Source organism: Copadichromis virginalis, linkage group LG17 (assembly GCF_057382275.1).
Source record: "Copadichromis virginalis isolate Kocher_CV1m ecotype Utaka linkage group LG17, C_Virginalis_male_GT1.1, whole genome shotgun sequence".
Lineage (NCBI taxonomy): Eukaryota > Metazoa > Chordata > Actinopteri > Cichliformes > Cichlidae > Copadichromis > Copadichromis virginalis.
In genome coordinates, this window is record NC_140634.1 from 13,596,527 (window position 1) to 13,620,993 (window position 24,467).

General features: G+C 40.4%; 1 protein-coding gene across 4 annotated transcripts in view; it reads right to left on the bottom strand.

Moving 5' to 3' along the window:
- tns3.2 (tensin 3, tandem duplicate 2) overlaps nucleotides 1-24,467 on the bottom strand; it is a 56,834-nt gene that overhangs the window by 21,392 nt on the left and 10,975 nt on the right. For 3 of the 4 annotated variants that reach the window (XM_085436283.1, XM_085436285.1, XM_085436286.1), the window contains 5 exons: nucleotides 21,054-21,158; nucleotides 15,462-16,421; nucleotides 11,435-11,562; nucleotides 10,153-10,261; nucleotides 9,998-10,066 (listed from right to left, as the gene is read on the bottom strand). In XM_085436283.1, the coding sequence (XP_085292409.1) occupies nucleotides 9,998-10,066; nucleotides 10,153-10,261; nucleotides 11,435-11,562; nucleotides 15,462-16,421; nucleotides 21,054-21,158 (1,371 nt within the window). The remainder of the gene's footprint in view (nucleotides 1-9,997; nucleotides 10,067-10,152; nucleotides 10,262-11,434; nucleotides 11,563-15,461; nucleotides 16,422-21,053; nucleotides 21,159-24,467) is intronic. The other variant, XM_085436284.1, reaches the window with a different exon arrangement.

The window sequence follows — 24,467 nt, forward strand, 5'->3', positions numbered from 1 at the left end:
CTCAAGGAGTGATTTTGATAATGAAGCAGGTGATTTTCTTTTAATGTGCCACTCTTCTCTAGTTATGTCTGTGCCTAACTTTCCTTCTCTGTTGCAAAGCAGGGATTATTATTAAGTGTGCCTATGCCAAAAGGCACACTTATTACTATTGCTCGGATTTATTATTATTATTATTTGTTTATTACTTCTATAGTTTTTTAAATATGAATATTTTAATGCAAGTTTTTGCCCATTCAAATGAATGGGAACGAACGAAAGTGAAACTTTACTTACTTTGTGGTGTGTTTGCTCACTCACTTAATTTGTGGTGTGTTGGCTCACTCTAGTGGTATGTCCCCGTATTTGGATTACCATAATGACAACAATATGAACGGCGCGCACAGCGTCGGTGCTTTCAGGAACCATTGGAATTCTTAAGGTTGCACGAAGCATTGAATAGTTACGGTAACGGCAAGGGTGTATGCTTGGTGGAAAACTGCATATCCCACAATTCAAAGCACGCCTCTACCAGTCAAACAATGGCGGCTGCCACTTGGTTTAATATATTCCTCTTATTTGTGTTTCTAGGTCACAAAGTAAACTTTTAAGATATTTTCAGGTGAGAATGTAGGTGTGTAAACGTCAAATATCTGCTCGTTTTGTCAAAACATCCCATATTGGCAACAGATTTTTCACGATGTTGGCTAGCTAGCGCCGCTTCACTCAAAAGCACCCAGGCTTGGCTTTCAGTGAGGCGTCTCTAACTCCTTTCATCCCCGATAGCTCCGCAAACAGTCTTTGTCTTAGCTGGACTTATTTTTCGTTTATATGGGCCGATGATGCTGGTCGATGAGGAAAAACTGAGTTGTTTGGTGGTGGCTAACGCGGAGCTAGCTAGCCACCGGTATGTGTCTCTTTCCCCTCATATGTGGGGAAAGAAACATGTGAGGCGGCCGCCGATTGACCGGTTTTCAGGTGAGAATGTAGGTGTGTAAACGTCAAATATCTGCTCGTTTTGTCAAAACATCCCATATTAGCAACAGATTTCTCACGATGTTGCTGCTAGCCGGCTAGCTAGTTCGGCCGGCCGGCTAGCCGGCGCCGCTTCGCTCAAAAGCACCCAGGCTTGGCTTTCAGTGAGGCGTCTCTAACTCCTTTCACCCCCGATCGCTCCGCAAACAGTCTTTGTCTTAGCTGGACTTATTTTTCGTTTATATGGGCCGATGATGCTGGTCGATGTGGAAAAAATAACTGAGTTGTTCATATACCGGTGGCTAGCTATCTCCGCGTTAGCCACCGGTATATGTCTCTTCCCCTCGTATGCGGGGAAAGAAACACCGATCGACCGGTGGTGGCTAACACGGAGCTCAATCGTGGATAAGGGAAACCCAATGCAGGAGAAGCAGGCGGCTGGTGAACTGAATTTCAGGTAAGACGTTATTAACTGCACTCTATTTGGGTCAGATATAAACCGAGTTTAGGTGTAGTTTATTTTCGTTGTGCTGACAGTTACAATAACTGTACTGCGTGCTAGCTAGCACGACGGAGTTTCTATACAGCTGTGCGCGCTAAGTTACTGATTTTGAACTTTATGACAGCCTCCCCTATTTTCAGGCGAGAATGTAGGGGTGTAAACTTCAAATATCTGCTCGTTTTATCAAGAAGTCCCATATTTTATCAAGAAGTCCCATATCTCTCACGATGTTACTGCTAGCGCCGCATGGCAGCTAGCTGGCTAGGGCGGCTTGGCTGACACCTAGGCCGGGCTGACTGATACCCAGGCCGGCTCACGCTCTCGTTTCACCGCCGCATGGCAGCTAGCCGGCTAGCTGGCTAGCGCGGCTTGGCTGCCACCCAGGTCGGGCTGGCTGACACCCAGGCTGGGCTGGCTGACACCCAGGCCCGCTCACGCTGTCGTGTCACCCCTAGTCTTTCGTGATGACTCTTGGTTGGCTGCTGGACTTATTTTTCATTTATATGGGCTGGTGATTCAGTATGAGTGTCCGGTGAACTGAATGTTAGGTAAGACGTTATGTATATGTAAGGTAGTGACTGGAATAAGTCACAAGGTGTCGCTGTTGAGCTGCATATATGTTGTAAATTTTAGCAATTTTGACCATTTGTCCTCTGCAGGACACCGTAGTTCAGATTTCGCCATCTTGGTTCAGTGTTTACTGTGATGTGCAAAGGTAAGCACTGTCAGTGGCGAACTGCATTGGTTTTGTTTAAAAATAAGTGTTCCACTGTGTAAAATAGCGGTTTGTCATTTAAGCCGAGCATATATTTTGTTTATTGAGAGGTTCATGTATTGTCTGATGAGAGTATGAGACAAAGATATACTTTTCTTTCTTACTCTCATATAAAATATTTAGCTTTTATTAAATAGTTATCTGAATCTTACAACCAAAGTTTGTATAATAATACACAAGATTGGCTGTAGACCATTGTTAATCATTCAGAACACTGTGTAAAAATAACAAAAAACAAAAAGTGAATGAAAAGTGCATAAATATTTATTTTACGTGTTTGATGTGTGTGGCAGGGCGTGGTCTGCAGTGCCGCTGCAGGGGAGGTGGACCCACCTCAGCGGCATCTGCAATCACGCCTCTCAGGTGTAAAGTCTGTGCTCTCTCTGCTTTTTTTTTTTTTTTTTTTTTTTTTTTGTGTATGTGTCGGGCTATGAGATGAAAAGCTACAGCTGGCTGTGTGGGTACAGCAACTATGTGTGAAAAGTGGTCCATAACGTAATGCTTCAAAGTGTGTTCATGCAAACATTGTCGGGTCTGCTTATGAACCTCTGCGCACAGCGTCTACAAATTGGGGCTGTACGAAGTCACCTCATCTTTACACAAAACTGTAAGCTGTCATCTGTGAGGCGCGAGCGGTGTTTGGTTTTACCATAGTTCATGGTGGAGAATGGCTGCTCTGCTGAGTTTTGCTCTCTGTAGCCGTTTGAATGGCAAACTATACTGATTAGCGGCGGCATAGGCACACTTAAAATTTCTTCAGAAATTTTCGCTTTCTAGTTTATTATTATTATTATTATTTCCACCGCACTGAAGAAGTCCTGGTGACCAGTTTTGCAAATTTGTATCTCATTTCCTTAAGCTTTTCATATATTTTTGCTTATCAAATGTCCAGAAAATGCATCAAATTCAAAGGATGCACCATTTTGCAATTTCATTTATCCAGTATTATAAAAATATCAAAAAGACCAGCTGTACTTACTCCAAGTTCAAAACCTGACTTCAACACTTAGAAATTAAAACCAAGACAAAGATTGTTCCTGGAGGAAAAATAAAGTTGAAGTTTACTTGTGGCTTATTTTGTTGAGTGTGACATCCCGGGGGAATGCTGGGAGCAATAAGCACCCCAACAAAAATGAAAATCTTCAAAGACTTTTCAGTTCAACCCAGGTCAGTAGGGCAGAAAAAAAGGGGGAAACGGGACCTCCTTCGGTTAACCACCAATACATCAGCCTCCATGACTGCACAACACAGGCCATAATAGCCTTTAAAGGGATGACATCATGAACACGGCAATGGAACAAACCACCTCACCATCCCACCGAGTGTGAGATGTCAGACGGGCTGCACGCTAAATCGTTTTTTCATGCACAAAAAGAGACAGAATGTGGGGTTTTTAAGGAGGGATGGGGGTGGATGAAAAAGGAAAAATTCCAGGAAGCGTTGGCTAATACCAGAGACCTGGATTAGAGAGAAGAGAGGGGAAGTGTTTCTCTGCATGTGCGCCTCCTTAAAAATTCCGCGAGGGACTGAGGGAGAGGTAACATTTCATAAACAAGAGACAGAATATAAGGAAAACTGAGAAAATAAAAATAAAGAACACAAGGAAACCTGTTAAAAGCTCACCGGTGTATCATGACTGTAGGTGGTTGCAGCCGGTGTGTACGCACACTTGTGAACAAAACTATTCAATCATACACAATCATTCAGGCTTTCTGGTATATGTGTGTGTGCACGTACATACCAAGAGATGCAGTCATGACGGTGACACTCTCAGAAGTTGTCCTCCTGTTTGTAGGTTTCCTGTTTACCCCCAAACTTCCAGGATCTCCCCTTCCTGTTCCAAAAACCTCTATCTCTTTCTACTACGCTCTGCCTCACTGTGTGAATGAAAGCCTCCCTGTGACCAAGAATCTCCTCCTCTCTCTCTCTCTCTCTCTCTCTCTCCCTTTTTTCACTTCTGTATGCAACAAAGCAATGTGAACTCAACTCACTGGAGGTTTCGTGTGTGTGTGTGTGTGTGTGTGTGTGTGTGTGTGTGTGTGTGTTCAGGGGCTGGATAGTTTCGCTGCCATGCCCAATTCCTTTCGTATCCCAGATGGAAAAATGAGCTCCCCTGTTTGTTCCTGGCGTGTTGTGACTCCGCACAACTTCTGGGTTTGTATGAAGGGAGGGACAGAAAAGAGAGGGAGGAAGAAAGAAGAGGTAGGGAATCCCCCCCGCCCTCCCAACCCCCCACTCCCTCCCTCTTACTGACCACTGAGCATTGTTCCTGCTCAGCTACTGTGAGCACTTTCCCCCAATCAGAGTGGATACCAGAGGGGTCAGAGGTCACTTGTGGCCTTTTATGGACCATAGAGAGAGAGGAGGAGGTGGTGGGGTTTGAAGACTTTCTATGAGCTCTCTGTCAGGGCATGTGTGTCCACTCCCACCATCTGCTCACTACAAATGCAAAGGAAAAAGCATGCAGACACACTGACAGCGTCTCCTGCCATGTGTCTAATCTTAGCACCTCGTAAATTACACCATAAAGCTCCTGATGAATTGAATTGTGTTTACTTTTGCTTGAAATGAAGCATGTGCTGCATGCCTGGTTTTGACAGGAAATGAGATGGAATGGATTTTAGTTTTATCTTCATTGTTTGTTTTTTCTTTTTCCTTTTTTATTTGTAAAATGCATGCTAGTTTTACTGCTCAATTTGCTATACACTGCTGTAACATTTACAGAGATGAAGTTGACTTGAATTGCTGACTTCAGTTATTCATCTACACACGCCTTAAACAGCATCAAAAAGAGTTATCGAGTGTTGCATTAGCTCAGGCATGCTGCATAGTCACTCAAGCTCAGCTTGCAAGCCACTTTGAAACCCACCTCCAGCTGCTTTTTGGTGTTAATGATTTCATCTTTGTCATATCTCTTATCAGTGATGACTGCTCAGTTTTGTAATGGGATCTTGCTGTTGCTCTCCATGTGGAAGAATGTGGAGTTTTATGGCCAAATATAAATTACTTCAAATGAGAAAACAGTCTTCTTTTGACTATCAGACTCCAAGCTGAGATGCACTGGGACACCCCAAGTGTGACAAACTAAGCAAAGTACTTTAGTTGCTTTGTATATCCATCTTGTATATAATCGTAACTTCTATGAGACACATGTGTAGTGAGTGAAATTATCACATTATTCATTATGCAAGCTATTTTGCATGACACTGTGCATACTACAGGCAACTTTCAGTCTTTTGTTGACATCTGGATCATTATACTGCATGTCTACACAATGACCGTTGAAATATTTAGCTAAAGACCCTTTAGCTCACTCCTATTCACTAAGCACAACAAAAAGCAACCGTTTGAAGAGGTCGTGCTCCCCTCTGTGCTATACCCTCTGACTTGCTCCCGACCTTTCACCCCTGAGGTTCAGAAAGTCAAGTGTCTATCTGAGCAAACCATCTGACTCTGTTAAACCTCAGCTCGTAACTACATCTACATTCCTTGGCTAAAGCCTGCTTCCGCTGGCTGAGACCTTCTGTATATATATCAGTGTTTATTTTGATTCATACAAAAGTACACACAGAAATTATCATTACATAACACTTGAATTTGAGCTTGCCATCACGAGGATATGAAAGTACACAAGTGCAGAAACCGCAGCAGAGTTCATCTTTAGGTTGATGATTGCCTGGTACTGTAATGTTGGTTTCCCAAAGGCTTAGATGTGAGTCTGCTATCCATTTTAAAAATCTTAGTGTTGTTACTAAACAGCCTTAAAGCATATAGCATGTGTGGGGTATCTCTGTTTTGGTAAGAAATCTCTGTAGGCACTCATATAGTAGCATATACGCAATGCATTGACTGGTTAAAACACTTTTTATAACAACATCCCATATGTTATATGCAATGTTTGAATAATTACCACCTAACTCTGAAATCAACCCTAGTTCTATCATGTGTTTTACCCTACTATCATTTCTGGGTATGGTCCCCAACTTTATAGTTTTGGTTCAGCTTTATGATGCAGCAGCTCTTCTCTTTTGGCTATTTACCTTTAAGAAATAAACAATATGTTGTTTTCTGCTTTATATTATACTTTTAGATTTGGCTTTTGTGCTACTAGGGTGCTAGTAAATGCATTAAGTGTAACTGGCAAATTCTGTGACTGCTTTACCTGTTTCACATGTTTTTTTTGTTTTACATTTTTTGTCTTTTCTTTATTAGGAAATGAGAAACACTATAGTTAGATCATTTTTATGGTTAGATAAGACTTTCAAGTTCATATTCTGGTTTATTATCTGTCTAACTCTATATTGCCTATGTGTAGCTGCTTTTTATCTTTGCATACTTTTGCTCAAGTGCTAACTGCCCTCTAACTCCAGAGATATAGAATGAGTAATAGCATCTCACTAAACTCTTGGCAAAGAAGCAAAAGACAATTCCCCCTAATTTATATTTATTTAAATAAAAAGAACTTTCACATGTTAGTTTAATAAACTCAGTTTTCCTTTTAGACTCAAATTAGAGTAGACTTTAAAAAAGTCTATCAAATTCACTGGAATACTAAAATGTACACTATAATTCTACGAGCTTCATAAAAATACCAGCACATATGACACACCAGGATCTGTTGTGAATTAGGGCTGCCACGATTAGTCGACTAGTCACGATTACGTCGACTATCAAAATCGTCGACGACTGATTTAATAGTCGACGCGTCATTTGAAGCTTTGTAAGATCCCAAAAGCAGGAATAAGTAGCAGGATTTAAGAGTGTAATAACGGACTGAAACAGAAGATGGCAGCACTGCATGTACAAGGATGCCAGCTGCCGTTAAACCCCGAAGAAGAAGAAACTGTGTCCCAGAATTCATAGCGCGGCCCAGCGCAGTTGTCAACAATGGCGGCAGCTAGTTAGTTTTAATATTACTCTTATTATTCTTTCTGGGTCACAAAATAAACGTTTAACATATTTTCAGGCGAGAATGTAGCTGTGTAAACCTCAAATATCTGCTCAGTTTATCAAGACACCACATATTTTCAAAAGCGCTCCGACGTTTTCGGAGGCGTCTGTTACCCACTAGCTCGATAGCTAGCCGGGGGCCATGAGAGCACCGGACTCCCGGCAGATAGTTTTCAAACCCACCGCCCTACTCAGGTTAAACATATACAAGTCACTTAGATAACTTAAAAATGTTATTGTTTGGCTTTTTTCAGTATTTTATTTGTTCCTGAGTAAATCGGCTGAGTTTATTAAACTCCACCGAAACAATCTGCACATTTAATTAGAATTCAATTAACTATCATCTTGTCTTTATTTTTAGTTAGCACAGACCTTAAACACTTAAAGCTGTAAGCTAATGATAGTTATATAAGAGCAGATGCTGCTGGTGCAATAAGCTGTACTTTTACGTTCAATGGATGATGATCTGATTAGTCGACTAATCGCAAAAATAATCGGTGACTAGTCGACTATCAAAATAATCGTTTGTGGCAGCCCTATTGTGAATACCTCGGTAGTCGTTACTGGAGCGTTAGTGTGTCTGACTGGGTGCGCCGTTGTTTTTTTAGCTGCCTGATGCTGTCCACAGCAGTAGCCTAAGGTCAGACTGTGATTACAATAATGACTGTAAACATTAAAAAAATATTTCAAATGTGGTACGTCACTGTTTTGTTCAGACAAGGCAAACTGTTTCCCAGACTGCAGTTTAATTTTAAGTTGGGGAACAGGAAACTGTTGTCTGATCCCCGAGCGAAAGATATTTGGTGTTGTTTGTTAATTCATCCATGCAGTAAAGAAAAAAAAGCCTTTTTTTACATAACTGATGATTACTCTTTCAGCAGCTATTACTCCATCCTGCTGCCGCTCTGCTTTGAAAAACGTGTTTACAATAAACAGGCAGACCCGCTGTTTCAAAGCTCAAACTAATCTGCCTGCAATACAATGCAAAATGCCACCATAAATATCACTTTAATTACTATCTCTATAATAGGATATCACCATTGCAACCAGTGTTCCAAACCGCCTCTGCCATTGCCATCAGCACAAGAACTGTGCACCAGGAGCTTCACAGCATAGTTTTGAATAGCAGAGCAACTCCTGTACATAGGGATGGGTATCGTTTAGGTTTTATCCGATACCGGTGCCAAATCGGTACTTTTGAAACGGTGCCGGTGCTTAAACGGTGCTCGAACCGGTGCTTAAAGAATGGAGAACGCAAACTTTGTCCAAAAACCTCCCATGTTCAGCTGTTTTGTTTTTTGTTTTTTTTTTTTTGTAAAAAGATAACAATGTTAGCCTTTTCTGCAGCTATGGGGCATATATGGTATCACTCTTGGCTGGAAGCAGTGCTTAAACAATGGAAAAAAAAACACAAACTTTGTCCAAAAACCTCTCATGTTCAGCTGTTTCCCACTTTTTCTTTGGTCATTTTAGCCTTTTTGTCCAGGGTGAAAGGAGTATCTGCCATCAAACAAGAGGACAGCCGCATGTAGCTATGATGATGTTTGCTAGTTCACCTTACATGCATTAATGTAATAACGTGGTTAGCCTACTCAACGTAAATTACACACGAACAACATTTAGCTACTCACGCAGAGAAGAACGGCTGCTGCCATCATCATCCTCATCATTTCTGCTACACTGGCAGGGCTAGGGGCCAGGACTCTATTCTTCGGGTTTTTGGGGGATGTTGCTCCGGGTCCGATAACTGGCAACCCACCCAACGTGCACAGTGTGAGGTCTCGCAGCAAGCTATCAAATACGGCGCATTTCTCGGCTTTTAAAAAAAACGCTATGCGTCGCCAGGTGTTTCATCAGTTTCGAGGTGTTACCTCCTTTGACAGTATCACAGTATCAGCTTAAAGCACTTGTTGCAGGCTGCTGAGTTTGCATATTTTGCTGTGAAGTACAACCAGACTCTTGACCGCTTCGCCTTGGACATTTTTAATCTGTAGCTCTGCTCTAACTGAACGTACGTACCTGGCCCCGCCTACTATCCTGGGAAACGTAAAATGATTGGCTAGAAGTGTATCACAGCTCAGGAAAAAAAAGCACCGAAATAAAGCACCGAAATGTGCGCTGCTTTTCGGTCTGGTTACTACCGTTTATGTCAGAACCGGTGCCATCATGGCACCGGACACCGGTACCCATCCCTACCTGTACATATAATGTGCGATTGGCCTTGAGACAACATCACCATGTTGCCTTAGTATGATTAAATGCTCATTTTTACTCATTTCTGACAGCACAATAAACTCCTCCAGCAGCTATGTGGTACGCACCTTCTTAAGCAGGATGTCCCAACAACAAAAGACCCTCCCCTCTCCCCCTGTCCCCTCCCAGAACAGGACATGAGTGGACATCCTGCCAGCAGTGGTCTCTTCCTCTGTTACCGAGAAACTATTATTAGCGGATATCCAGCATCAGCTGTCCTGCATGACAAGATATCGAAATCCTTTTGGTTTACCGTAAATAATATAAAGACATAGATGAAAATAATGAAGACAAAGGTCTAGAAATCAGGCATATATCTACCCTGACCACACACAAATGACCAAAAACAAAAGCCATGCCAGCATATGCAGCTAATAGCAACAAAGCATAGGTTAGGTATGTGTATGAGTGTGTGTTTTTGGTATCCTATGCCAGAAGGACATTCCAGCCAACTCTTGAACCCTGTCCAACAGCAATCAGGAGCTCAAGTGTTTGGATTGAGTGCTTTTGTCAGTAACACACTCATCTATGTTTTTGGTCTCTCACACACTCCTGGCAAAATGTACCTTGTGTCAAGCTGTGTTGGTCAAACTGCCTGCCTGTCCTGAGCTGGGAAAACTCTGAGAAATGTTTCACTGGAAAGAGAAGGAGAACACTGATAAGACTTGCTAATGCGAACACACCCACGAGCACAAGTGTTCATTCTGACATGATCTCTTACCATAAGGCGTTGGAGGAGACACTGGGAAGGCAGGAGTGGGAGGGACGATGTCAGAGCTAACTGTCCGTCCTTGATAGTCCACACTGTTGTATTTATAGAGATGTCCGTGCTATTTAAAAAGAAAGAAGTAAGAAAGAGGTATGAAAAAGGGGAGACAAGTAAAAAGCCCATTTTTCCCCACAAAGTCTTAAAAGATGACAAGACACACACACACAAGCAGACATCAGTCTTGTGATCTGTGTGTGGCTGCAGCCTGTGTTTTGGTGTAAACACTTGGGCCATTCATTCCACCCAGCTGTAAGACTGAGTGCAAAACTAAAAGACTGATAATAATAATAATAAAAATAAGAGCAAAGACAAAGAAACATCAACATTAAGATGTAGACATTGTTTCACAATCAGGATCTCTTTATCTCCTTCTCTGTAACAAAATTGAAAGTGCTACATCTAGTAAAGCCCTGTCCACACAAACATGGGTAATTTGGCCGTTCACTAGTGACGAATGAAACACGTACTTTTGGAAAGAGGGCATTCATGCATTTTATGCGGTTGCCAGCATGTAGCATAACAACCACAGCCACTGGAATAACCCCAGACGTGCTTGTAAAAGAATGGGTCGAGTTTGACTACTGATTGGGCATATGCCTTGCATTCAGAAGGAGACACATTGACTACTTTTACTCAGGCATGCATTTTAAAATTTATAGCATGTTTCTAGGGTGATTACTTCAAAGAATGTAGCTTTTTGAAAGCAGATGATTATGCATGATCCAATGCAATGTTAGCTTTATAGCCAATTTGCTCATGCTTTTAGCTTACCCCTGCTTGATTTTGTGACCTACTGTATTAGATTTGCTGATTCTCTAGCACTGCTAATATTTTCTTTGCATTGTTTCAAATTAGCTGATGATGATTTGCTGCTTTTTGCTTAGTTCCATTGGTGATATTTTAGCTTTGCATATTCCATTTATAGTAATGTGCAAAGCTAACGTGATGTTACCTTTGTGTCACACTAGCTAATGCTATAGCTCAAATATTTTAGCTCTATTCTTGATAGTTTATCTGTTTCATTTAATTCTACATTTCTAATAACCCACTTACCATAGCTTACATCTCATTTCAGATTAAGCTTCTTAACTGAGGCTAGATCGTTGGCAGGTTTGCTGTGTTGTTATTTTATGTGTTATTTTATGTATTAAGGTTTAAATAAAATTGTTTTTACAGATATATCCCAGTATGTAGTATATATTTTACTAAAATGAAACCTAAAAAGTGTGTTTACCTGAGAGGGCAAGGAAGGACTGTAGCCTGGGGAACTCCTTAGGCTCTGATGTCCACCCTCTCTCCATACTGGACTATGATGACCAGCGTAATCTGTAACATCAGTGACCTGCTTCTGTTGTATCCAACCTGATTGGAAAGCAAAGTGATAACGAGGGTTGAGGTTGGGGAGGGCAGTGGTGTGTGAGGAAGAAAGGGAGAGAACAGACAGTCAGTCAGATTATGATCTGAAATGCAGTCAACCACAGATTCAAATTCAGTCATTCCTTTTTCTTCTCCATTGCATATGCTTAAAGTTTTGTCTAATCTAATACAAACAACACTGAACAGTAGTTGGACTTTATTCTGACCGGTTGCAAATTAAGAAAGAAAAGCTGATGACGGTGATTCCTCTTTGACGTGTTGCCTCTGACAAAAAGCTTCTATTAGTATACATGTATCAACAAAGCAGGGAGACTATCACAAGGGCAGAGCTTATATGACTAAGCAAGACTTCACTGTGACCAGATGGTGGAACATCGGGGCGGCTTCTCTGGAAACCATCTGCTGAAACAATCAGTTGTTCTCTTTTCAAATATGAGTGGATAGCCCCCTGAGCTGGATCTTATCTAACATCAGAAATACTTAAATGATCTTTCTCAATAAGTACAACATTTGTTGTATGGAACTATGAAGAGAGTATAGTTGATAGCTAAAGATTCAAAAAGAACCAAAAGTCAACCAATTGATAAGGAAGTATGAGATAACTACAATATTACTGTAACTTAAATCATCCTAAGAGCCTGCAACAGTTAGCTTAGTATTGGCCTCGCTGAGTGCACACAGCTTAGAAAAACAACTAGATACGTCCTGAGCTGACTAATCAAATGTAGACTGTATGAAGCCTCTCACCATCGGCTTATTGCTTAGCGCATTCCCCTTTCCTTATGGTTAACCTTGCAGTTCCAGAAATCACATCACTTTAAGAAACAACAACATCCAACCTACGCACATCTGGATGGAGCAAAAAGGCAGCACTGCTTGGTTCTTTCAATGAACAGCTTTAAAGTCTTACAAAGTATTAGTCTTGCAAAACCTGATCTAACTCCACAGCTTTGTTCACAATGGTAGCGCTTGCCTCCCCATGTGCAAAACTCATCAGCAACCCACGCCACCAACCAACCATTCACTAGGTTCTTCTCTCATGTGTTGTAATAGAGGATTGTATCCCTGTTTTGGGGTTTTTAAATAAAATATTATAACTATAAATCAGTTACCCAAATTTGTTGACAGATATTTAAAGTCAAAGTGGTAGTGCCACAAACTGACATTCATGGAATGTCTACATTAAAGAACACAAAAAGTAAGAAACAATTCCCGAGTTGCAAAAACAAAGCCAATGGTGATAGCTTCTGTCTTGACCTCTGCAAGCACTTTTCCTGATGAGTTTGTGGGCTCAGACACTCATTTGGGGTCTTTGTCCTAGTGAGTCAATTCCCATAGGTTCCCATATTAAAATGTATCACTTCGAAGCATTAAAAAGCATATCTACAGCTAAAGAAAGGGGGGACAGAAGGATCATGGTTGTTTTCACTGAAACAGGCACTGTTAAAGTTAAATTCTATAATTTGTATCTTTATATTTATATGTTTATGTTTACAGCACTGTCTGCAGCTTGCTAACATTGCTTAGTAACACTAGTACACACTGAGTACACTCCTTCCTCTCACCACAGCATGATCCCTTCTAGGTATGAATTACAGCAGTCAGAACACTGACACTGAGTCCAGAAATCAGGGTTTTATGCTGTGGAGATTACATCAGTAGATTACACACAGTTCTATATGTTTCAACCAAAGAAGAAAAATATTTTTACATGCAATTGTGACCACAAAGTAAAGGCGGATTTTTTTAAAACTATACTTGGGCAAATATTTTGGGATTATTGTAAGTTATAAAACAGTCTTACTCAACAGCAATCACCAAAACCACACCATAACACAGCAACCACAGACTGATGTGAGTCACAATACAGATATACTGTACATGAGATCACCCTCAGTTGTGGATTCATGTATAAACAGTGACAAGGAACACTGTGAGCTCAGCTTTCACTGTGAGTATTCATCATCTCAGAATCACATGAAAGCAAAGCTAAAGTGGACCAACTGAAACTAATCCAGTTACTGTCTGTCACACACCGGCGGGGCTGCCGAGGGAGCAGTGTCGAGTATCACTTCGTGCCCACCGTGTTTGTGAGAGGGCTATTCTCTTCTGAAGATGATGAGAGGGAGAAGGACAGCAAAGTGTTGTGTCGCAACTTCAAAAGCATTCCTGATTGCTCACACGTTCCTACCTCGAAACATTTCCACAGTAATTAAGCAAGTGAAGTGTTAGTTACAGATCAACCTCCAGCCTACTGATACACTTCATCAGCTACAAACATACATTTTAAGAACTGATATGAACGATTTAGGAGCTGTCAACCTTGCAAGCGCTCAAGTGTTGGGGTGGTCTTACATGAACCACTGGTGGATGATAACATCACTTGTACACTTAAAACCCACTGACCACAGATGACTACCAACTCAGTGGTTGGCTGGTAAATGCATTGAATTCTTTCCCATTCAGATTGCAAGTAATTGCGGCAACCATCTGCTCATATAGCGGTTGAGGGTGTTGCACGTTCAACCTCTGTGCAACCACTTTCAATTGCATTACACAAAGATTTCAGAGTTAAGCATGCCAGATATAAACAAGCCAATCAAAACTTACGCACCCATCAAGTAGTCTGCTGAGTTAACCTGTGGGGATAGGGCCACATCAAAGTCTGTAACTATTTAACGACAAGTAAATCAGTAAACCTTAGTCCTAAATCTGCAATAAGACTAAACTGTCTCCTGACAAATGTATAATATCTTAACTTTATCCAAGAGCATCTGACATTCCCGACTGAATTTTGATAAAATTAAATTATGAAAAAGGATTGTTTTGATTTCTTTCACTGGCAAGAAGTCGAGTATGTCTGTAACCACACATACCTTATTTATGTAACCTTTTATTTCTGCCTCTGTATATTTCCATTCAAAATAAGACAGACTGGAGGGCAAACACATCATTGCATAGCAAGCAGTGAGGGCCTGATTTTACACTGCTTACATAGCAAGAATATGTAAGGCTGTTTAATCAAATGCTTCCTCCTTCTCAGGAAATACACTTACAAACACACCTTCTGTAAGAAATGCAGATGTAGCTCACAACCAAAGAGTGCATCGGCACTGCAGGCAGGGTTATAAAAGCTTCCATGTGTTCAGACTGAACTGAGCTTAACGATATATAAAATACAAGTTTCATCTGTCCACAAGCAATTTTCACAGGTGTGGTAATGGTAAATGAACTGAATCTTATATAGCGCTTTTCTACTCAAAGCACTCTATACAACATGCCACATTCACCCAATCACACCCATTCACCCTTCTCTCTTTTCATACAACACGAACAAATGTGTATTGTATTTGCTACATCTGGCTTTTTAAAAATTGTTTTTATCCATCATTCTGACGTCCATCATTTGTCCTCTGATTGCCAAGAATCTCGAGAACAATTTTATAAAATGACCTATTCTGATCAGGTTAGATGTTAAAGTCAACACTGATGCTAATCAATATTTTTCACTTTTATAGTAGTATTCGCCACACTTCTGTGTATAATAAGTGGAATTTCCATTTATTTGTTCACAGAATATATTAAACTTAATCTATGTTACTTGTTAAGCACCTTGGCATACCCTTGGTTTTTAAGTGTGCTTTATAAATAAAGTTTATCATTATTATTATTATTATTATTATTATTAATCCTTAGGGGAACATAGTTACAACTGTGTGGTGGTCTTTCACTCCAACACACAAATGTCGACCTCTAAAATGTCCCTCTGGTGTTGGAGATATCTCGGATATAAGAGAGGAATCGCTAAAATTTGAGGCTTCCCATTCATTGATGAATATATTACTTGTAATAGCTGATGTGCCATGCATTGTGTTTGCTTTTACCTGACTGATGAGTTCTTCCCTTGTTGCTGAGGCCATTGCTGTGTAGGGAAGCAGAGCGAGTTAAGGGGGAATAGCAGGTAGGAACAGGAACAAAGGTGGGATCCAAATCCAGAATCAGCTGATTGAGCTGCTCTATGGACTCATCAATGTCTGTGGATAAAGACGCTAGTTCGTCTTCTTGACAAGCTGACGTTTGTGTGGTATTAGCAGAGTGTATGTTCTGTGTTTTATCTATGATATGTGCATCATTCTCATGCACCAGCCCTCTCTGCACTGCTTCCCTGCTGCTGAGTCCTCGAGGTGGAGTGTCTGGAGCAGCCACAGATGCAGCCAGAGGTGGTGGCCTCCCTTTCTTTATCCTGCTCGACTTCCCATCCCCATCAACTGTAATGAAGTTATCACTGACAGCAGCCTTTTGTTGCTGCTGTACCCAGGAGTGCGTCAAGTACTCACTTTGGGCTAGATTCTGAGTTTTGGGCAGATTTTCGGACGAGAGGGAGCAAATACTACTTGAGTTCGGAATGTCTAGAGCAGGAACTGCACCACTATCTGCTTCATCCTCATCATCCAATATGTCAGTCTCCCTCTCGCTGGACGAAGCCTCTCCATTGATTGTGTGTCCCAATCCAGACTCATCTCTAGCTATCTCCTCCTTTCTTCCACTAGTTGAAGCCAGCTCAGTCATGACTTCCTGAAGACGCTGAGGAAGCTCAAAGTCCACCTCAGAGACCAGCTTCCCTGCTTGGGTGCACTTGTCCTGGTTGGCTTCTCTCTTCAGTCTGGCTCCAGTCAGCCCCTGTGAGGCAACAGACAAGCCAGAATCACTGCTGGCAGATGGAGCTCGGTCACTGCAACTACCACTGCAGGTAGTTAAAGGGAATGAAGCTCCTTCCTCACTACTCGTCTTCCTCTCTCTGCCACTCAAAACAATGTTTCCAGGGTCCAGGGCATGGGGGGGAGCTGTGGGTAGATGAAACAGAATTATACCATCAATTTTTTAAAGCAAAATAAAATAGAAAGTAATTTAGTCAGAGATAATATGGCATTCATATTTCTGACTTTTTTATGCCACTGGAGTTCTTAATGTTTAACTGCCATTACAGGAGAGTACAACAGACAACTGGCTAATTACCTCTTTTGAAGCAGATTTTTTTTTTCAAATTGCTAAACTGTATTACGTCAGCAGCACAATCAGAGGACACAGATGTGATATTTCAGCATAAAATGGTCAAAGCTGCACTCGGACAACTGTATTTAAAGCTGAAAACAGCACCTTGGAATTGAACATATTCCTGCTACCGGTGATTCTGTGCCTGCACAACTACTGTACATGACTCATTACGGCAGACACACTCCATGGAGATAACACAGAGCCCCATTGTGTTTGCTGGTAGATGCATGTGTCACACAAAGGACGTGTCTTTCATAGACGTCTACCTTGGGTCAGATACAACCGATAGCATGGTCACGCACACAGCTTTTCTATCCTTTAACTGGGTGTAGCAACAAGAGAATATATTTGTCTTCCTGCAATTCCTGCAATGATATAGCTTCAGAAATGGGACAAATTGCTATTTTTTGTCATATACGGTGCTTAACAAATTCATTAGACCACCTGTCATAAAAACAACAAAAAACTAATATGTTAGAAATCCTGTGTAAAACTAATAATGACTGAATTCATGTTTTATACTTTGCTGAGAAGTCACAAATTAGGTAAGTAAGGTTCATTCAGGTAGCGCTTTTCACAACAAAAGAGTGCTTTGCAATACAGAATGAGTGTAATTCAGTGTAACAATCATTACTGGTAGTTTTATTTTAGCATTAAAAATATTATTTTGATTTAAGAGCTTATCCATGCTGGTGGATTAACCACTAAAGTATTTAATATAGCATCATATTAGATTTTCAATACTTTAAACATACTTTTATGTATAAAGTATTTATGGTTAGAACATAAAAGCAGTCTAATAAATTTGTTAAACACTGTATATCATATGACAGTAAGCTAGGTCTTTGACATTGTTATAGACCAAATGAAAATATCTGCACATTGTATCCGTGAAACACAGAAAACTAAACAGTGCTGTATAACTAAAAGAGCAAGTTATCTTCCAAAACAGGGTGCTGCACTTCGACAGGACTGCCCTGTATAGTAAATACAACAATACGTACAGTGCATACCAGAGCTGTATGAAGATAGCCTCTTAAGTCCAGAGAGGCAATAAAACTCAAATACCAGACATGCATGGTAAACCCTCACAGCTGGTCTAATAGCTCTCTCACAGAGAGATGCACACAGTTTCCAAACATGCTGCATAACTCCACAATTTACAGAACTTCATCACTTTAATAGAAGTAAATAAATAAATAAATGAAGTCGAGCTTACTTTTTCGACTGCTAGGAGTAAACTTTCACTGGCCCCACTGCAGACTAGAAACAGGATGGAAATGCTTTGCTGAAGCCTAACCACCCGAGTCACAGAAAGAGGAAAACAGGAACAGATGACAAGCAGAATGGAAAGAGACACAGGGACGAGGGTAGAATGAAAAGGATGGAAGTGAAAGCAAAGTGAAAAAAGATTTAGGCTAGCTTCTCTTCTTCTTACAGTGTTTGTAGTCCTCACTGTCTCTCAGGCTGCCACAGGAAGACAAGCAAAGAACATTCTTTCTCTTAAGGTGCTAAGAGCTCTCCAGTGTCCCCCCTCCTACTCTCTCTTTCCCCTCTCTCATGTCATTCTTGCACTCAGTCCTTGCACTATGAATCCCCGCCTTTGCCGTCAACACGTAATTCGCTCTGCTTTGCCTCCTTTTTTTTTGCCCTCCCCCCTGCATCCTGTCCAGGCTGCGACAGGTAGGCAGAGAGAGAGTGCACTCATGCATTTTTATGTCCAAAGGGGAAACTGGAGAGAAAGGAAACTGAAGGGTGGATCATTCACTAGACTTGCAATCACACACACACACACCACACACGCACGCGCACACACACACACACACGAACACACAGGTGGAAAAGTGTGTACAACACACATATTGCACTTTCAAGGGAAAAAAACACACACACCAAAAAAACAAAAACAAAAAGCAAACAAAGCATAAGGACCTTGAGCTCTCCAAATATGGAGAGGGGAATGTAAACATGGAGGCGGGCTTTGGAGAGATTGTCTGGAAAAGGGGGATGGGGACACATTGGACAAATTGCAACCTGTAACTTGAACTTGAAGGTAGAAAGAGTGAGATAGGAGATTAGATAAAGGAGACAAGAGGAAGGGAGAAAGTACAAGAAGATGAGGAGATAAAGTGAGGAGGAGTGTGTGGGAGGGCAAAGCAGAAACGTCTGTGATTGAAAACAATGTTCTTGCAAGTGTCTGTGCGGCTAACTGGCATTGCACCTTCATTACGCTTATGTGTAACGTGTAATGCCTATTTGCATTCATGTGAGCGTGTGTCTATGTGTGTTTACATGCCGCTTGTAAAAGCTCTATCTAAATTACATGGCTGACCATGGGCAGGTTTAGCAAAACAGCTGGAACCGAAGCCTTAACCTTCCACTTACAAGTGATTGTTTCAGCTGTCTCGATTTTGAGGTCTTGTTTTGTATTGTTTATTTCCTGTGTGTGAACATTTATTCCACCTAATGTATAAAAAAAATTTTAAAAACCCACACCCGCCTCCAAAACACACAGCTCTGGTCTGGCTGCGCTCTCAAAGATTGGCATTACACCCGTTCCCAGGAATGTCAAAGAGGCCTTTGTGACCACAACAGTTGTAAGCTGTCACACTGATGACCAGGCAATTACCCACAAGACTGGCCACAGCAATCTCAGGGATCTAAGGGTATTAACTACTACATAACAGCCAAAGGTACTGTAATGGAAAGGTTACCAAAAAAGCTACAAAACACACACAGATATATAAATATTTGACATATCATCACCTTGTAAAAAATTCTGGGATTGGACCTTAAATTCGAAAGATATGCTTGATGCAAATTTGCCAGGCGTGGTCTCTTCCATCTCCAGATTGCTTGGAAGAACTATGTTCCTTGGACCACTTTCTTAATTGCATTTTCAGCACAACCTTCAGACAGCAAACATCACCTTCTCTTTCAAATTGAGATAAATATTATTTAAAGGGTATCTCTGATATATTCCAGTAGTTTTCAGCAAATGTCAACAAAATACTTTTCTAGTCCATTTTTGATATCAACAAATCAGGGCACCATACATTGGTCCCTTGGGGAAAAGGCTCTTGGCAGGAATATGGCATACAGGGGGTCTCTATTTTGCAGAAGATTCAACTCACATGGTAGAGGCACAGATAGCCATAAAAGGATTACAAGTACACAATTTAATAGTATGGGCTGTGTTAAAAGCTGGAGACGGAAAAGGATATAATATTGAAGGGGAGGTCATCGAAGTCAGAGAAGTTTTCTTTTAAAAAAGTAACAAGACAAAGTTACACCATTCCATTTGGATAAGCAAGGCCACCAGTCCTTGCCCAGTGAAATCTAACATTGGACATTACTTAAAAACAGATTAAATGAAAGTGATCACTTTTGTTTAACCTCAAACAGGATATTTTTATAAAGCTCCTGAGATACTTGCATACTGCTTTAAATTACTGTTAGTAGCTGTAATTGTGGCTGCAGTTGGCTGCTGTCGAGGGAAGCTGGCTTAACTCTGGCTGCATACAGAGCTACTGCAATCACTTTTTAAACCTCTGTCCTTCCCTAGTAGGCTACTTGAGCATTACTATAATGCTTGCTCTAGTAAAGGGTTATTTCACCAATTGTAAGCTTTTATTTTGCATTTGTTTTTCAACGCAAAAATATTCTTTACAGTCTTTGCTATTGCTATTGGTGTGGCTGTATTTAGGAGGTAGAGCGGGTTATCTACTAATCAGAAGGTTGGTGGTTTGATCATTGGCTGCTCCAGTCTACCTGCCGAAGTGTCCCAAAGCAAAATACTGAATCCCAAAGAGCTCTCTGCTGTGTCCATTGGAGTGTGAACGCTCTACTTGGGTGTAGAAACAAGGGCTTGTACAAAGGTGTGTGAATGGGTGAATAATATAAATCACAAATTCTCACTTTGGACAAAGTTAACCCAGATATTTTTATGCTTTATACTGGTCTGCTTTATTTCACTAAAAGCCTTTGTGTGAACATGAGCACGATATAGAGGGATTATGTAATCCTAGATTTTGTAACATTGGACAGGGTGGCTGTAAAGCAGGTACTAAAGCTATCTGCCCATATGGAAATTGCATCTTTACTGGTTCACTACCTGCTTAGATGTGTGTAACGTTTTTTTTAAATGTATTTATTTTTACTTTTATTTTGCGACTATTTCTCTATCACAGACATAGCTTTATTGTTTTTTTCTTGTTGTATTTATATATACTATGTTAAAGCAGTGAAGACAAGCTAATCTATCTCCCAAAAGGGGTATTCAGATAAAATGTTATCCTGTTCAACCCTGGGTAATAATAAATTCAGAGGAAGTACAGAAATTCAAAAAACAGGAAAAGAAACTGAAAGAAGGAGAAGAATGTGGGGAATTTCTGATTAAGAAATATTAAAATACACCTCACCTGTTTCTAGACAAGATGTGTCCTGATAAGAGTCTCGTCTAACCAAAGGGTCCAAGGTGTCATAGTCCACTGTCACAGAGCGTCCATTGTGCCATAGCTCTCTGCCTGCACATGACAAACAGTGCTGGTCAGGAGTCAGTGAAACAACAACAAGACACACAAACTCAAACACTGGTGTTAGGGCAAATCCCCAACAGCCGATCCTGCAGCAAATCTGCTTCAAATATTGCTGTGAGCCTTATTTTGGGTTAGACTCTGATTTCTATCAGCTCATTAAGATCTGTGTGTCTGGATGTGTGTGTTTGTGAGTCCGGCTGTATATATTTTCCTGTGTGCACAGTATCTACAATCCAAATTCCTGTCAGGTGTGTGTGTGTGTGTGTGTGTGTGTGTGTGTGTGTGTGTGTGTGTGTGTGTGTGAGAGAGAGATATCTCTGTGTATTGCTTCCTGTTGAGAGGAAAGGAGTGTGACTACAGTTGATGATGGCCAGTTTGGCCGGTGTGGTGTCCAACACTGCCCCCACCTGGCTGACCGATCATTTCATTCACAGGCAATGTGTCAGAGTGTGTTATTCTTCAGTTTGACTCCTGTCTTGTCTGCTTGAATTAAAGACACATTGAAGCCTGGTGCAGCCTTTTAATCCAAATAATATGAATATAGTCTTGCTGCATCAATTAGAGAGGCTACATGTTTGGATTTTTCAAGGTTTTTCACCAAACAAGAAAATAAAAGTCAGAATATCTGAGGGGTATCGCAGAGAGACAAAAACAGTAGTTCTCCAGGCATCTTGAAGGGCATTACTAAGCTCTTCTTTGGATCTTGGGTTCACTTTCAAGTGATAATGTTGAGGTCCAGGCTCTGGGGAGGCCAATCTATGACTGACAGTGTTGCATTGGGTGATTTTCTATCCAGGTATGCTTTTACTGCACTGGCAATGTGTTTGGGGTCACTGTCATGAACCTGAATTCCAAAAGGACCTGTTGCCACTTATTTTTCACTTAAAATTAATAGAAAATTGGCCAAAATCCAAAGCAAAGTTGGAGAGCTATTACTGAAAACCATTTTAAAACTTAGAACAAAGTCCAAATGTTGCCATTAGGTTGCTGACTGACCAGTCTGTAAGCCAAGCTAACTGAAGTTAAGTTATGATAGATATATTTCAGTGCTTAAAGATGGGTGTGATAAGTGACATTTTGGGGCATATCATTGCTGGTATGATTGCCATAGAAACACCCCCAAAAAAGATCTAGCATAGTTTTTATTAGCCATTAGCATGAGCAAAGCTAGCAATCCTTTACTAACTGTACAGCACAGCACAGAGCTCATTTTCTTTTTCATTTCCTCTTGGAACATATTTATAATGTGATTTGACTAGCTAACTGCAGCTCTGGAGCAAATGACTAAACATAGTTTGTTTGGATGGCAGCGCTGATGCTTGAAAAAATGAAAATGAAAACTCTAAAAGGTTATCTATATGTCATCAAGGGCTACACAACAATCAAACAAATTACAAGTAGGCATGTTGTATAGCTGGTTGCAATACTTGTCTAAGTGTCTTGTTTTATCATCACCATTGGATTTCATCTTGTCAAATTGTGAGACTTTGCAGGAACGCTTGGAAGTATACATTTAATGTAGTCCTTATGCTAGAGTTTAAGTTGTTTAAGTTGTTCCCTCAGTGCTTTTTCTGTGTGGGCCTTCAGGTTATTCATTCTATAAAGTTCTTGTCTCTGTCTATATCTATTTCACTTCCTCTTTTATTTAGGTAGTCTTCTGTCTTGCATTTTTTGCTTCTTTTGCATCACTGTCTTGATTAATTTCAACCCTGCCTGGTTCCTTTAATTGTGTATTTATAGCCAATTTCTGTTGTTCTTTTTCAGATCATCTGTTAAGCTCTCCTCATCTGCTCCCTGTTCTCTGCAGAATTTTGGATTTTGACTTTTCCCTCTGTGGACATTTGCTTTACTGCATTACAGATTTAATTAAAGGTTAGTTTTTGGTTTAATCTGCTGGTTACCGCATTACCGCATTTGCATTCTTCTGATTCCACACTTCATGACAGCTCACAAACACATATACAAAAGCAAAGAGCTGTTACACAACAAAATGCACAATCAACACAAAGATTACTCATTTTTAGTAATTTAAACATTAAAAATGTAATAATACAGAGTTACTATCTAACTTAACATGGAAACTCTCATCGATATGTTCTTTGTAAAATTCCACTATTTTATTACTTTTATTGGTAATATATGAAAAAAGAATATCACAGTAGAGTATCTTTCATGTTTTTTGGATTATCAATTTAATTCAAGAGTTAAGCTGTATGCTGACCCCAGACAAGCAGCTATCACCTAAACTCAAACAGGTAACAGGTAGCAGTAGGACTTTGTTGCTACCATTTCCAGTACAGTCGCTGTGAGGATGGCTGTGAAGTGCTCTTTGTGCTGCTTTTCAACTTTGCTGTTGGGGTTTGTGTTGATATAGAAACACTAAAAGAAAGACCTTGTGCGCCCTCATCCTCAGGATAGAGATTTGTGTCAGTGTGTGGGACTCTAGCATAATTTTTGTACTGTTAACTAATAATTATACAACGGCGCATTTCATGTCCTGTTACAGAGTAACACTAAAGTAGTGTAAGAAATGACTTTCTCCAGGAAGTAACTGAATAATTTAACACATTAGTTCGTAATAATTAGTAAAGAATTATTACTACAATAATAACTAATGTGTAATGTGCACTTATTTGGAGTAATGACTCCGAGACTGACTCTGGATCTGGCATTAACAATCTAATCTAATCTTTTCTGTATCTTATTACTGATTTAAAGAGTAGCGAGACATATTTTCTCATAGCTAGTGTGGTGATATGTAGTGTGTTCTGTGACCTGAATTATAAATGCCTGTAATAAAGGCTGCAATCAAATACTATTTAAAAAAAAAAAAAAAACTTCCTCTGTTTCTGTAAGACACCAAATATTTCATCTCACTTTCTCCATCACTAGGCCAGTGAAATTTAAAAGACTGCAGCAAACAGTGAACAAGGAGCTGGTGATGCTAATGTTATTGGTGCTGTTCCAGAATTATTCAACTCCAAATTTGGAGTGGGGCTGAGTTGCAAAGTTGCTTAAAGGCACACAGAAACTGTGGGCAAGCTAAAGTGATATAGCATTTATTTATTTGTGAAATCCGTTGCAAGGGTACAAGCTGAGCCAAAAGTATATATATATTTAAAAAAAAAGGCAAATGTGGTTTGGCAATTAAATCAGTGCAGGTGAGCTAGACTAGACTTGATCTAACAGTATGCTTGACTTCTAGGAATCTGTGTATGAGTAATGCTTTCATATGAGTAATTTCTTTCTACCCTGACACTAATACCCATGTGCGGTATTGACCCACTATGTCTATGC